Raw genomic sequence first — 15,318 nt, 5'->3', positions numbered from 1 at the left:
AAGAGCGTAAGGGCGGAGCTGCCCGGCGGCGGGCGCGGCCCCCATGGCGCCCGCTCGCCCCCGTCCTGCCGGCGCGGCTCCCCGTACTCTGCCGTTCCCCTTCCCCCTGCTCCGGCCACGACGGGGGTCGCCCCTTCTGCCCCTACTGCTCCCGGGGCCGGTGTGGCCGGCCTGCCCCCTCCCTTCGCGGTTCGCCCCCGGTCTCCCACCGAAGAGGCCGTTGGGGTTCCCGGTGCCCCTTGGCTGCGGCGTGCGGGCGCTTGAAGGCGGCGTGGGCGCTTCTCGTAGAGTAAGGGCCCGTGAGGTGACTGATAACAAAAGCATTGTGGATGCAGGTGGCCGCAAAACCTCTGGAGAAGTTCGTTCAAAATACCTTTGTAGCGAAACATTTTACGTCAGCTCTGTCCGTTTCAGCTGACCTCAACAACTTCCTTATTACTTGCTTACTTGTAGTAGCCGCGGTCCTTGTACTTAATCTTGTGGTGTTCACTGTAAGTTTTATTTTTTTAGTACTTGGAGCCTTTGAGGTTAGAGGTGTGAAGGCTAGACACATAGATAGGTTAGTTAGAGGTCATTTTGTAGAGTGCACTGTAATAAACCTGCTTCAAGCCGGTGTCTGAGTTACTCCTTTGCCTACAGCATCCGGACAGGAGGTGCTTCGGTGGGCTTTGCGTGTCCTTTGCAGAAGGCTCTTACGGCTTGAACATTGTTCTAGTGGCACGTTTAGACCATGGTATACAGCCGCGAGCTTTAAACAGATGTGGAAACGAGGTTCCAATTTTGTGCTGTAACAGGAGTTGAACCGGTATTCATATAAAAAGGCTAAGTGGCCTCTTTCTGGTCTTAAAAGCGAATAATTATCTTTCTTTCTAGTGGGAATTGCTTAGCCTTTGCTACTGGAAGGGCCTGTTTGTATGCATGTATGCAAATCTTCAGCGCAGCAGGGTGACAAACTTAGATGATGACTAGTAAGGAAAGAGGGTGGTCCCCAGAATATAACAGAATGTACTGTGAAGTTACCAAAGTGCCATGGTCTAATTCTGGTAGGGCAGTAGTGTGTAATAATTGGCTCTTCACTGTTTCAAGTGTGTGCTGCTTGTGGAAAATGCCATTTCATATTATATTTTCAGCTTTTGCCTTAGTTTTGCTTAACTGCAGACTTGCATATGTGTTCAAAACCACATAGCTTGAGATCACTTTCTGTAGTGTCAGATCATTTAAGAAATGTTAGGCACATTTTTATTTGAATAAGGACTGTGACAGTTGTGGGCTTGGTTGATTTTTTTGTTTTGTTTTGTTTTTTTAGCATCTTTCTGTGAATCCAAATTTAATTTCAAGAAGTGCAAGGAACTGTGTTTAAATTTCATTCAGGATGCCATGCTACGAAAACAGTGGAAAAGGGCTGCAGAGTTTCTGACCTTCTATGTTGAGGCACTGGAAAAAGACTTTTCTAGAGAACCTGTGGGTGCGTCAGAGGTAAGCAAATGTGCCTTATCAGAGTTCTTTTGCAGTTGAAAAAATATTTGTAAGAAACAACTATACTTCAGGATCAGCATTTTTCTTGACTAATCACAGGCTTGATACTTTTTTTAAATTAGAAAAAAAAATAGAGGTAAGAACTGAAAAGTTAGGCAAATTTCATAACTAAACTAGTTTCTTGAAAAAAAGGACACTGAAGCTTCCAAAACCAAATAAGCAACTGTTAGATGACAGGCTGCAGAAAGTACAGCAGACCTTATTGTCGGTAGTACTCAAGGCAGTGTGCTGTCCAGTTACTCACTAGAAGTCTGCTTCCACACAGGCATGCCTCTGCTGTGGGTTTTACAAATCTTGTTGGAGCTTCCTTAGCTCTCACTTTCAGGGGTGCTGAGAATCTATAGTGCTGTCTGATGTTTTTCCTGACAGGGTGCTTAGCGCTCCTGAAAAGTTCTCTGGGTTTACAGGCTGGTTTTGTGTGGGGTTTTTGTTTTGTCTTTTTCACATAGGCCCTTGACACAACAGTTGAAAACTTGGCTTGGTATGTGTTAATTCCATCAGGAGCATATCTATGAAAAGTCATCTTAAAGTAGTCTTCTAAAATGGAAAAGCAGTAAATGTTTGCCACTGGCATGCCAACAGTCAGAATCTGTTTGAAAGTTACAGGCTTATTTAGGTCTGTACCCGCTCCTCCAATACTTGCAAAACTCCTAGCAGGTACTGAGATAGAGGCAGGAGGAAAGGGGCTGTTAAATAAGTGGAGTATTTGAATATGGCTAGCCTACTGGAATATTTGATTACATTGTGTAGGCAGATCTTGAAAACAAGTGCACATAGATGGGAAGCTACATCTAATTGGAAATAATCTTTGTTACTAAATTCAAAGAAATATATGTACCTTGTGTCTTAGAGGAATCATATGGAAGGAAAACATAATTTTTCAGTAACAGGAGGGGGAACCTTCTGACATGCAATTTTCATAATGATATAATCATTTATAATGAGCAATTATGAAGCACCTGCTAAATGATTGTAGAAGTCCTACTAGATGAATATGTAGGTTACTATAGCAGTAGATAATAATTAGTATTTTTTATTTGCAATACAAATGTACATTTTTTCATATGTTACGGTAACAGGAAGTTTGAGAAGACTGTATATATGGTGACTGCCATTTTTGTACTAAGGTTATTTTTTAATCTGTTTCTCCCCATTGATAGATTATTTGGAGAATAGGAAGTGAAATTCTGAGGCATCTTCCTAACAGCAGCGTAAAAGAGTTTAACACTTTCATAGAACCAATTAAAACTTTAAGTGTAAAAAGGTATTTGAAGGTGAGTACACTAAATGCAATCTTGATGACTTTCCACATCTGAACGCTTGAGTATTAGTTTCTGAACCTCTCTCTTGAAATGTTATTAATGATAGTGAAAAAAAAAGTACATCTGTGAGTTACCAGTTGTGTGATATTTTAAGGGTTGTTCTGTACCTAACAATATATTGTCTACATATTTGATCACAGATGTGTATTGTCAGTCCTTAGAAGTGAAGTCCTTAGATCCTTTAATTGATCTCTTAATTTGAATTTGCAATCATTAAGTTTTTTCATGCATGCCCCAGTAGCATCTAACTACATGATAACACCTGCCAAGTTTTGGTTTTAGTCCTTAATTTGATCACTGTGCTCCAGACTAAACAGTTATACTTAAATTTTGCCATGGTTACCCACTCACTTTTCAAGTAGCTAATCTATATATAAAACAGTAGGGAGGTGTGTATCTGTCTGTAAAACAGTAGCAGCGTGGACCTCTGTCACCAGCTGTAGGGTTTTTTTTTCCTATGGTGGCTCATTCAAACCTATATTGCCTTGGTTTCCTTAACTGTTTCTCATTTGTGATGATGCTTCTGTCTTTCATTATGTTGTATTTGTTTGAGGCCTTTAACAGAAGCTCTGTATGAGAGTTTTCTAGAGCTAACTGAAGGTTTAGACTTTTATCCAGTGCCTCATCAACATGATAGGGTAGGACATCCCTCTTTAAGGTGTTCTGCAGTTGGGTAGCCAAATGAGAAATCAGCAAATACAGCCCAGGTGGATTTCCTCGGGTCATTTCTGGATCATCTTAAATGGGTACAGCACTTGTTAATGACAAGCAGATTTTTTTGAGACAATTGCTTTCGGCTGCCTGATAAGTACTGCTGAGTGTCTACTGCCTGATGGGTGACTTCCTACCCCACAGATTTCAAGAACTTCAGCCCTTTCCCTTCCCAGGGATACATCTTTGTATATCAGATTTGCTTTTAATTATTAATGTTTCTACAGCACCTTCAGACAGAAAAAATTACTTAGGTTTTTGGCTGATCTCCTTGCCCCCAGTGACACTGATATACTCCCATTCCTGTATTTTTCTTCAAAATTCCTTGTAAAGATACTGTTTGGATAAAAGAACGTGTAAAATGCTCTTCTAATTAAAATACTTTACTGTGTTTGCAATGTTCTATATGCATGTCAGTCATGAGTCTCTTCTTTCCCTACATATCTGTGTAGAACTCTATTGCTGAGAATCTCTCAATTTGTGATGTGAAATGCTGTGGTATGGACTGTTTGAATTGCAGGTTTGTTTAGAGCATGCCTTCTATCTCCTTGGTAAAGGACTAATAGATGAAGCTTACCAAAACCTGTCCCTGGCAGAAAGCTGGAGGTTTGGAGAACAAACAGTCATTCAGAATAAAGAACAGAAACTGATTCAGGCTTATATGGGACTGTTGGACTACTATAAGTGGTGTAAGCAGAAGAACATCCTGTTAGAGCATGGTAAGTGTTTTTGTATTGAGCTGTATAAACTTCAGCTTACTTGCTTGTGCAGACACCGTGTTTTGCAGTGACACCTATTCTTTTACCAGACTTCAAAATTTGATACATAATTCTAGACTAGCAATGATGGTGGTGCCAAAATGGCACACTGACCTGCACTTTTCTGAAGTGTCCTAAAATGCTGTTCTGAAACTTTTTCTTCTGCCCAACCACATTTCTTATATACAGGCAGCATCACCTAAAATAATGAATAAAGGAATGTGTTCACTTATAGCAGTGACTTAATAGGTGCTTAAGTGCTTGACTGTTGCTAGAAATTTGAGTGCTAGCAAAAGCCCCCAAAACTTCTGTTTGAATTTCAGTTTCTTTACAGATGTGTAAGTTGCTACTTGTGTGTGGCATCTAATTCTGCATATACCTGCTGGCTGTGCATTATCACTTACATTGGATCTTTAATTGTTTCTGTGAAAACTAAGTATTGGATTTGGTTAATGTACCTTGTGCTGGTAGCAGCTTGTCTTGGAACACTAACCATTTTGCCCCATAAGTTGAAAGTGGGTAATAATAAATTTGAATGTGGTGCAGTAAAAATTTCTTGTTTCAGTACTGAGGGAACTGAGGCCTCTCTTAGAAGCTCTCTGGAGTCTGTCCTTAGCAAAATGTGATCGTCTCTTAGGTGCACCACTTCAAGATCCCTTTTGATTAGCAGAGCTAACTTTGTGGTGTTCTTTCATATTTTGGTAGGTCAGGAGGGATTTGAAGATTTGTCTGTTGAACAGGAAATGCACAGTTGCTTTCGGAAGGCAGCGGCGAACTTAAAGGAGATTATTAAAATGCCTGGAGTCTGGGATCAATTTGTGACATGCTATGTGGATGTAAGGGCATGTTTTAAAGCTATCTTTCTTTTGCATTTCCCTGTCTAATTTTCATTAAGATGTCCGTGTGCACCTTTTTTCTGTTTCTGTAGGTGACAACAAGGTATTTTGAAAGTAACATATCCATACATGTATCTCACTGGCTTTGATTTAGAGCACAGTTTACTCCTGGTAGAACTGCAGAGCCTGCACAGAGTACAAAAAGGACTTTCTGTGCATTGCCAAGAAAAGGAAGTAGAGAAACAGCTTGCATATTTTGTTTGCATAGTGCTAGTACAGAAATTGGAGCACAGCTGCTTTGTCTAAATTCCTGAAAGCAAAGTTCTATCTTTGGCAGGGCAGTATTTTTCTGGATATGTTAAATGTTCAAGACATCAAACATGCAGTCCTTATGTGTTTGATTTTTTAAAATACATGCTTAGAATTTATAATTAAAAAGTAATATTAAAATATTTTTGAAGTTACTTACTTTTTTGTAAATGCTGATAAACTGACTTTTCTAAGCTGTTCTTACAGAATTTTACTTGGTGCTAATAGCTGCCAAGTTCTATCATGGAGTTCTCTCTTCAAAAATATGTTAGGCTGCTTCAGTGTCTCTTTCCAGTGAGCAAGTGCTGGTAATTCTCGTGACGGTTAAAGTGTTAAAGGAATTTTCTCCTGCAGCAGCTTCTGTGTGCGATGTTTTGGTCTGTCTGTGGTGAGAGTGGCCAGTGAAGTTAAAATACATTAGTCTTAGTCCTATCTAATATGCTGGTACTCTTAGATACAGACTGTGCTATAGGATAGTTCTGTGGCAACCCAAACTTTGATTGCTAATATGTGGCAAACTAACAACGAACTTAACTTCTTTTAGATGTTGGAGTTCTATGGAGACCATAACGAAGCCCGCCAAGTTTTAAACGAATACGCCTACAACCCAGAGTTTCCTACTAACCCCAATGCTCACATTTACCTCTATCAGTTCCTGAAGAGACATGGTGAATCAAAGAAATCGCTCATATCTGTACTGAAGGTATATATTATACAGTAGATAGTCATTCATGTTGCATGATGTCCGACAGTTTGGTTTAGTTGCTCCTGTAACATTATTTACCCTGTTTTATTTGTGGGAAGCAGAGGGTAAGAGGAGAGTTAGCGTGAGGGATGCTAATAGTGGAGCAAACAGTCCTTTACTGTCTTTGAATTCAAGTCTTTGTTTTGCCTTTAACTGATATATTGTATAACTTAAGGTCAGTAAAGAAGCTCAGAGAATGTGTTTACATGGTTCCAGAAGTTTGTATCAGCAGTCTTGTACATAACACACATTGATTTCTGTTACAGCTTAATCTTTACAATATTGAAGAAATTATTAGATGCTTGCTCTTCCACATGCTGATCCTGTCTAGCAATTAAATTCTCTCATAGTTTTCAATGAGCTGTGCATTTAAGCTAACATAGAAGTTAATTTCTGCTGGCTCTTGGCAGACAAGGCCTTGCTGTATTAAGCTTTTGTGTAGTTGCTTTTAAATTCCTGCTTTCCTTGTCCTTGCTCATTTATCTTGGTAGCTTCTTGTAATCCGCTTTGCCACTTAATAGCATTAACATGCTTTCGTTAAGGCAGATGCTTTGAAACAACAGCTTCTTAAAGCTTAGACTTTTAAGCTGCTGCATATATATATATAAAATTCCACCTTCTCAGTGCTTTTAGCAGTGGCTTTAGACACTAGTCTCTTGCAAGCTAGTGACAAATCAAAGTAGTGGTCTGATAAATCCGGAAACTGTGATTCAATGCACAGAGCAGTAGACAGGGGAGCTAGAGCTGGCCTAGGAAGGAAATTATATTGCCTTTTCAAAAGGGGACACTAGATATGGATTTGGGCTGTTCCTTGAGAATGTTGTGTTTGTCACATGCAGTGTTCCTCAGCAGTCATCAAGGTATTTCATCTGTTGTGTCACAGATGTGCAAAATGGACCTAGATATATTAATTCTTTATATCAAGGCACTAAGGTGCCAGATTGCTTAGTTTTCCTAACTAAACCACCCAAAACTGACACCTGTGCTTCTCTTCAGGTAGAAGTCTGCAAAAGTTTTCATGTTAAAATAATATGTCTGGGTTTTGTGGTTTTATTTTTGTTTTTCAGATTTTGCATGATATTGTTCCTTCTCATGAACTAATGATAGATTTTAATACCATGCTTCAAAAATCAAGTAAGTCTTTAAATATCTTTGCACCTTTCCTTTATGTTAATCTAGAATAGTATTCTGAAATTATTCTACAGCCTTTTTTCTGTTTTTTGAAGTAATTTAAGGGGGAAAAAAAAAAACCCAATGTAACAACCCCAAACCCAACTTTCCAGGCACGGGAACTTTTAAGTTGGATGTGTGACTAGGCATTTCCAAACTTCTATAAACAAATGCCTTTCTCATTTCAAAAGCTGATCAAAGCAAACTGTTGTAAGGCACAGTCAGAATCTCAAAAATTTTTTTTTTTTTTTTTAGGGTCTCTATTCCCTTTCTGGGGTCTCTTAATTTATTTATTTTTCTTTTGGAGGAATTGGCATGGTTCTATGCTTTAGTTCATTGTTACTGATCAAAGAATAAAATTTTCTTTCTCTTCAAGGGAGTTTTATCTTCAAGCTGGTAGAAGAGTCTTCCAGTTTGGAGACTCTTTTTTTTTTTTTTTTTCCCACGCTGTTCAGTTGTATTCCAAGATGTCTGTCTTGGTATGTTCCAGCAGGTCAGCAGATTGGTGAAATGTTCATGAATAAAGATTGTTTTCTCTTCTGCTTTTCCTCTTTGGGAGGGTGGAAAAGCAACCTCCTGTCTGAAACCTCCTTTTCTCTGTTCATGCATGACAAATTTGCTAAGTTTTCATAGCTAATGAGCACAATCTGGTTTTTGAAGAAATTCACACTGATAAACATAACTTCTCCCATGTTTACCTCCTGTGATGGGTCAAGCATTGTTTTAAGAACTCTGCTGATGTGAAATGTCTGTTGTATTCATAGCAGTCCTAGATTTTCTTTTTTTGGTGGCATCTCAGGATTTGAAGTGTTTCAGAGGCACTGTGTGCCTTCCCATGGGAAGAACATGTTGAACAGTGGTGCCAGTTGGAAGCACTGGTTAGTGAGCTTTGGAAACAGCACCTATTGTAAGCAAGGTGGTGTGGGATAAGTGAGTGGTCCTACATGTGCCTCAAGTCAGCAGTTTTTGAGCAGAGTGGCAGTAGGGACAAAATGTATCTGGGATGAGTTGTGCTCTAGAGCCAGGAAGTATTCCTTAACTTTATCTCTTGGAAGAGGCAGAAGGCAATGTGGGGAACCCTCAGTAACAGGGACAGTAGCAGCATTTGGAGAAGCAGGATGAAGAACTGTATTTCAGTTATTACTTACTAATGAGTTCAGCCCGATGTAAGTAATTCATTAATCAGCCTAATCTTTTTCTAGAGAAAAGGAAAAGACGTCGACTTGGACTAGAAGTTATTTTTGCAGTCTTGGATTATGCTGGCTGTAAGGAAAACATAAAAGCATGGAGATGTTTGTCAAGACAGGTGAAACGAATTGTAATGTAAGTATATCTGCTGCAGTGAGCTAAAAACAAATCTGTTGTCCCCACCTTGGGGCAATTGGCAAAGTGACACTCTGTATGTAGCATTTGTCTTCATGCTGGTGAATGGAGGAGTCATCTGGCCTACCGTGACTTCTGTGGCAGTGCTTGACTGCAGTGTGCTTTTACTGGGAGGAAAGAAGAAATTATTGTTGAGGAGAATTCTGAATTTCTGGTATTGTCATTGCCTGAAAAAGGGTGGATTTTTACCAAGTTATGTGCTTCTGCAGAAAGAGTTAGATATGTTTGGGTAGCATTTGCTGCCCATCACTAACCTCCCTCTTTAGGGGGCAGGAGGACACTAAGTTGTTGGGTCTTCTGCTGTGTTAACTAGACGTGTGTTATCTGAAGCTGGTTTGAGAATTGCAGGGCTGCAGTAGGGGCATGGCTGGTACTGCAGACTGGTGTGTTGTGTGACGGTGGTAACTGTTACAGAATGCAGTCAGTGTATTTCTAAAAGCTGTGCCATCATGCCTGGGGATTGATGTCTCCTTTTCAGTGCTGAAAGATGTGGCCTCTGATTTTAGAAGAAGCCATGCCCAGGACTCCAATATCTAGACTTTATTTTACCCACAAACAGGGTATTGTGTTTTTTAAGCCCTATAGATTTACAGTAAATTAATTTGGTACTTAATTTGACCTGTTTTGCTGTTTTATTGCTATTGCCACCTCCTCAGCATCTGCTGTCAAGGTCTAGAGACTAGTGATTAAAACTAGGATTGTTGCTGCATAGTTAGTAAAAATGGTACAGTGCTCTCAATCAACTTTGCCGGCGTTTTTGTATTTGAAGACACAGATTCAGAATATCTTGAAATATACTGGGCATCTTGGTCTTTTTTAGGGAATATCACTTCCTGGTTGTAGGTAGTTTCTATTTCTGAAATGCTTGGTTTAAGGTCTTCATTGCATAACAGCTATTATGATAAATATTTGGGATAAATTAGTCTTTGAGTATGCATAGAGTCAAACAAACCTTTTCTAACCCCTAACACCTTCATGCTACTAATTTGTCAATAGTAATAAAAAAGTTTCTTAAAGTTCGTCAAAGTGGGACACAAGTCAAAGGCTTCCTTCATTTCACGCCATAATCTTGCCAAGTCTATATAAGACTGCTGAAGTTAACCTCCTGCCTCAGTAGTGTTGCCAGGGATTTAAAAAAAAAAAAAATTATGTTTAGATTAGTGTTTCAGTCTGCAGTGTAAGGTCGGTGAGTCTATGGTAGTAATTTGAGACTTATATAGATTGTAAAATTTAGTGCCTTTTAATTGTCTTTTCTTCCCAGTTTAAGATTTTTCTCTAACTTGTTTTACTTTTTTGCAGCTCTGAGAAGCATCTTTCCTGGATCAAGCAGGAATGGAAGTCCAGAAAGGACTGGTGGCCAGCCTTCCACTTTAGCCGCTACTTGGCAAAAAAGAATTGGCAGGAAAACGAAAGCCTTTCATATGAAAAAGCTCTGGTGGCTGGAATCTTACTGGGAAAAGGTAATACTAAATTTTCTTTCCTTTTTGCTACATAGAACCGAGATAAAGTTCTAGCCCTAATTAGATGGGATGCAGCTGATCAACTCCTTGGAAGAAATGCAGTTTATTTCTAGGAGGAAATGCAGTTTGTTTCTTCTAGGAAAGATTGTTGTCTTTGAAGCTGAATATGAGAAAAAATGTTTAAATTTATTTGTTATTTGACAGTGAGGCATATTTTGCATAACTTACCCTGGTTTACAATTCTGTTTTATCTGGCCTTGTTGAGCAGTCACAATACTTTTTATCTTGTTATTTAACCTTCAGACTGCAATTTCAGAAGTGTACAACGTGCTCCTGAGTGAATGTTGTGAGAACTGTGGACAGTTTGCTTGCTGGATGCCAGCCTAGGCAGTGTCTCAGCAAGTACTGGGGAGCAGCTGGTCATTAAGGACCATGGGGGTGTTGTAATGCAGGAAAAAGGGGGGTGGGGGTGGGGGTGTCTTGAGTGAAAACTGTCAGCAGTTTGGTAAGAAGGTGAAGATTGTGACCTCTTTAGCAGCATTCTTTGAAATGCTGCCAAAACCAAATGGAGTATCAGGCCAAAAACCAGCTGCTAAATGGAGAATAAGAATATGGTATGGAGACTGGCTCATACACTGGTTTGGACCTTTGGTTGATAGGCAGCTTGTTTCTTGTCAGCCAACCTCATAAAAACAATTTCTCATATCAAAATTAAATTTTGCTTTCAGTAATATGTTATAAAATATTTCTCAGCTTCTATTTCCAGGTGGCTAATAAAATTGTTCCAGCCCTGATTTTCTTTCATGATGTTTGTGTGCTTATTGGTGTGTTGGATAAGGAAAAATGTATGAAATCAACGCTGCTTTACACTCTTGAAATTTTACTTTCTGATCTATTTAAAGGGTAAAACAGAAGAAAGTATTTTGTAAGACACAGCATACAGTTATATACATGCAGAATGTTTTCTGAATCAAATGAGGATAGATTATTTAATGCTGCAGTTAAGTCTAATGTGCATGTCTTGGATTATTTTATCTCTGATACTGAAAACTTTCTTTGTTTGCATGTTATTTAAACAGTGAAAGCATTTTGCATTTGCTTGTATCATGATATAACTTAAAATACTTTCTTTTGTTTTTGCTTAGATTGCAAGTACTTTAAATATGTATCACGCAAAGGCTGCAAAGCTCAAATGAAGAGGTTTCGGAGACTGAAGAAATTTGTGAATAAGCACAATCCTGTCTACCTGAGAATATCTGATCTTTCAGATTCCTCTGTACAACCTTGACTATAAAGCATCCTGAAGGTTCTTGCTATACTTTTTCCTCTCTGTGAAACTGACTTCTGTAACTTTGCTATTCTGAAACTTATAGACAGACCTTATCAACTTAGTACTAGACTTTATGTATTTCTGTAAAAACACTTTGGTTTGTATTTTATAATAAAATTAATATAAATCAACTGATAAGGTTGAAGAATTTCTGTGTGAAATGCAAACAGCACTGACTTCAAATGCACCTTGAAAAATATTTTGTAGTGTTGTGTGGAATTTCTGTATCAATAGTATTTCAGTGTTGATCCTCCTTATGTGTAAATGGTGATTTAAATGACTGTTGGAATGTTGTTCAAAATCCATTCAGGACTAGCAGTAGCATTCTTAATAGGTGTAGTGTCTTAACCTGGGATGCACTGTGAAAATGTGTTCTCAACCTGGAAAGGTTACATAGCTTGCTGCTTATAACTGACCATTTCCTGATATGTATGGATTGTATACTGAGAAGTATTACAGCTTGTGAAGACTTCCTGGAGCTTGTTCACATAGATGATACACTTCAAAGTAGCCAAAGATAGTTTTTCCACATCATACATACTTGCAGGTTGTATCCAGTTAAAGGATTGTTTTCACATTGGTGGTAGGGGAGAGTGAAATGTTGCTGTAGGTGCATGGATAGAGCAGGGAGCTAGTGTTGCAGTGCTCTGAAAGAGCAAAGGCACAGAACTACTGAAAACTTCTTTGTTTGGTGGAACAGACTTTCTAGAACCTTTTTCCAGTCTTGCCTGAGTTGAAATATGCAGTGTTGCTGTGTTTGGAAAGCAAATGTTGGCATGTTGTCACAAACTAGCATTCCAGTTTGTTTGAAAGCAACAACAAAATGGTTTCCAAATATTACTTCTGTTTTAATGACAGGTCTGTAGCACTCTGGTGGATAAACTGCCGGAACTGTCTCTGGGAATGAAAGCAAGCTGTCTTTAATAGCGTAGTATACAGATAAGTACAGCTGTGCTTTTAAAAGCTAAGTGTTTATCTGGGATTTTGGTCTGGGTTAATAAGAGTCTTTGGAAATTTGCCTTAAGACAATGTGTCTTAAACATTGAGCTACTTGTAACTTTTATTCAAAAAATTGTAATTATAATTTCCAGCCTGTGTGCTGCTTTAGTTTTGCCTATTTTAATCTAGATCGTGAAGTTTTGAAATGCTCATCCCCAGCATCCTGTAAGGTGTCCCACATCCCTGGGAAACAACAACCCCTCTTAATCCAAAAATAGATGCGGATTATTGGTCCCAGTAACTCATCTTGGGTTTCATACCTGGACAGTGGGGCTAAAGCTGTCATGGGAGAGCCCTGGGAGGCAACCAGGCAGGGTGTCCCTTCCTTGAAGTCCTTATTTTGGCTTCCTGCCCACTGCTGTGCCCCTCTGTTCCTCTGGATTTGCCAAGATGGACCTTTGATGGGCTGGTGACTCCTGTGATGGGCATGGGAACATCCCAGCAGGGTATTATTTAGGCTCCTTCCTCCATTGTCTCTGTTCTCCATTGTATGCATGCAGAGACCTTTTCTCATACAGCCTAACAAAGTATAAAAATTGAATGCTATAGCCCCTGCTGCTTGTTGAGAGCGCCCATGTAATTTCCTTTCTGTCCCCTTAACTGCCTGCGGGAGATGTGGGATGCCTTGCAGCAGCTAAGTAAACCATCTCTTTATTGAGGAAGAAATGTGAAAGAAAGCAGCAGAGACTGGGGTGGAGGTGAGGAGAATGAGAGGACAAAGAGGAACTTGATGTCTTGGAAAAACCTGTTAATCCATTGTGCTCACAGCTTTCTCCTATGACCTCTGGAAGCAGGATTGCTGCCAAGGACCATGTTCTTCCACTGTGCTACAGCTACCATGCTGGAGTCAGCAAGTAGAAGAGCAGCACAGTCCCAGCTTTCACGTAACTATCTCAAGCATTGCTCTTTCATGTCCTGCAAGAAACCTGCTGTTTCCTGACACCATAGTACTTAACACCTGAGACAAACCTGCAGATCACAAGTCCCGAGTGAAATTTCCTGTGCAAATTATTCAGGGCACACTGTTTTCAAGCCTGTGTTGTACTTTGAATATGGTAACTCCTAGTGGATTGGAATATTCTGCTTTGGCTCTGAATTCTGTGTTCTATATTTGGTTTTCTTATGAACTGTCCTCATCCTGTGTGCAAAACAGGATTTTTTTTTTTCCCTTCAATGAAACAAATAGCATGTCTTTTCTTTGCTGTTCTCCTTTATGCTGAGGCAAGGAACTTGTTCAGGGAATCCACATCTGTCCAGACACAGTGTTGTCCCTCTGTTATTCCACCTCTTGTTCTGGTATTTTTAATATTAAAACCTAATATCATGATAATGCAAAATTAAAAATCAGCTCTACTCTCTGCTTACCCTGTTGTTCCATTCATGGTTTTGATGTTCCTGCTTGTGCTTTCCTGTTTTAAGCATGTCTTTAGTAAAAGCTCAAGAAAAGCAAGCTAATGAAACATCAGCTGCTTTTTAAAGCATGTCAACCCTGTGCATTCTTACCCCCTTTCTTTTCCCCATCGGGTTCTCTGTATTCTGGGCAGCAGTCTCATTTTGAAAATTCTGGCAGCACTTGTCTTTCCTTTCAGAGCAGGTCAAGCATGTTTTCAGCACTAACAAGTGCTACCTTGAGTAGTCCCTGCAGAATTGGAGGATTGGTGTGTTACGTACTGGTTTGAACTTAGTGGGTTTTGGGGCTTTCTGTAATTGATGTTCTCATCTGCAATGGTAAATGGAAAGTTTGGCTCAGTCTTGTGTTGTATTTAAAGAATGGCTGGAGGTGGTATGTTTGCCAAAAAAAACAGGCTGCCCCCTGCAAGGAGTACTTTGGTAACGTGGGCAGTAAGCTCTGTGGGAGGTTGTGTGCTCTCTCCTTGCTTGAACATGAATAAAGCTAATCGTAGTTTTTCTGCCCTTGTCAGGAGGGCAGCAAGGACTGTTCTTGCCTCCTGCTCTGAAATCCAGTAAGTAGGAGGTGCAGTTCTGCACATGGGTAAGTATTCTGAGTATTTTCGTCTGCAAATGGCATGTCCCTAGGCAAGGGAGGAGAGGTGCTTGAGTTCTCTTAATGGTGGATAATGTTAGTTACTCCAAAGAGCTCAGTCATGGTCGAAGGAATAAAAAGCATAGGGAACTTGTAGGCTGTAGTTACAAATGAAGAGTATGCAAATATCCTCACCCTTGCTTTTTGTGGCCTTAAAATAAGACAAGTGCCAGGGGAGACCAAAGTAAAGCTTTAATTTCAGTGATTGTCTGCAATGTATGAGAGCAATAACTAAGATAAGCTGATACTTTTGCAGATTTAAATACTTGGATTTAAAATACTTTATCTCATGACAGAGCTGAATCTTGTGATTAGTGTTTTCCAGTTCACTGAAGTCTAACCAGACAGGGGATTACTGGCAGGCCACTGGACAGTCAAGGTGCCACATGTTAGAGATACCGCAAAACAGGTGAAGGTTAAAAACCCAGAGGTTTTTTAAAATAATCATTTCCCAGTAAAGATTCTGAGGAGATCTGTAATCACAGAGTGTTCTCAGCTGTCACATTATGCTGGTGATTTATATTGAGAAGCTAGGACCAGGAGCTTTGACTTCTTCATGAGCTACATACAGATAGATCCCGGGAATAAATGGGGTTGTGTGGGGAGAGGGGGGGAAAGTTTTGGATGAGTGGAGACCTGCCTATACATGAGAGTCTTCCTGCAGCTTCCCTTTCCCCATTCTGCCTGTGTCCCATGGAGGTAAAGCAGTAAGTAG

General features: G+C 39.7%; 2 protein-coding genes across 2 annotated transcripts in view; one reads left to right on the top strand and one right to left on the bottom strand.

Moving 5' to 3' along the window:
• The window catches only part of MIA3 (MIA SH3 domain ER export factor 3), a 31,050-nt gene extending 30,726 nt beyond the window's left edge, over positions 1-324 (bottom strand). Inside the window, exon 1 of the mRNA XM_026844640.1 lies at positions 147-324. Within this exon, the coding sequence (XP_026700441.1) occupies positions 147-324 (178 nt within the window). The remainder of the gene's footprint in view (positions 1-146) is intronic.
• Positions 264-11,579, top strand: TAF1A (TATA-box binding protein associated factor, RNA polymerase I subunit A). The gene is made up of 9 exons (XM_026845949.1): positions 264-1,476; positions 2,697-2,810; positions 4,090-4,288; positions 5,033-5,163; positions 6,017-6,175; positions 7,285-7,351; positions 8,590-8,710; positions 10,070-10,230; positions 11,376-11,579. The coding sequence occupies exons 1-9, from the start codon at positions 1,378-1,380 to the stop codon at positions 11,516-11,518; spliced, it is 1,194 nt and encodes a 397-aa protein (XP_026701750.1). The 5' UTR covers positions 264-1,377; the 3' UTR covers positions 11,519-11,579.
• The last annotated feature ends 3,739 nt before the right edge of the window (positions 11,580-15,318 follow it).

The sequence above is a fragment of the Athene cunicularia genome (assembly GCF_003259725.1).
Source record: "Athene cunicularia isolate RWA chromosome 3 unlocalized genomic scaffold, athCun1 chr3_part1, whole genome shotgun sequence".
Taxonomy (NCBI): Eukaryota; Metazoa; Chordata; class Aves; order Strigiformes; family Strigidae; genus Athene; species Athene cunicularia.
This window is presented reverse-complemented; position numbering and strand designations above follow the sequence as displayed.

Coding starts and splice junctions, on each gene's coding strand:
- TAF1A (XM_026845949.1), top strand. CDS start 1,378: ATGCTACGAAAACAGTGGAAAAGGGCTGCAGAGTTTCTGACCTTCTAT. Junction 4,289..5,032: donor GAACATCCTGTTAGAGCATG/GTAAGTGTTTTT, acceptor ATATTTTGGTAG/GTCAGGAGGGATTTGAAGAT. Junction 8,711..10,069: donor CAGGTGAAACGAATTGTAAT/GTAAGTATATCT, acceptor ACTTTTTTGCAG/CTCTGAGAAGCATCTTTCCT.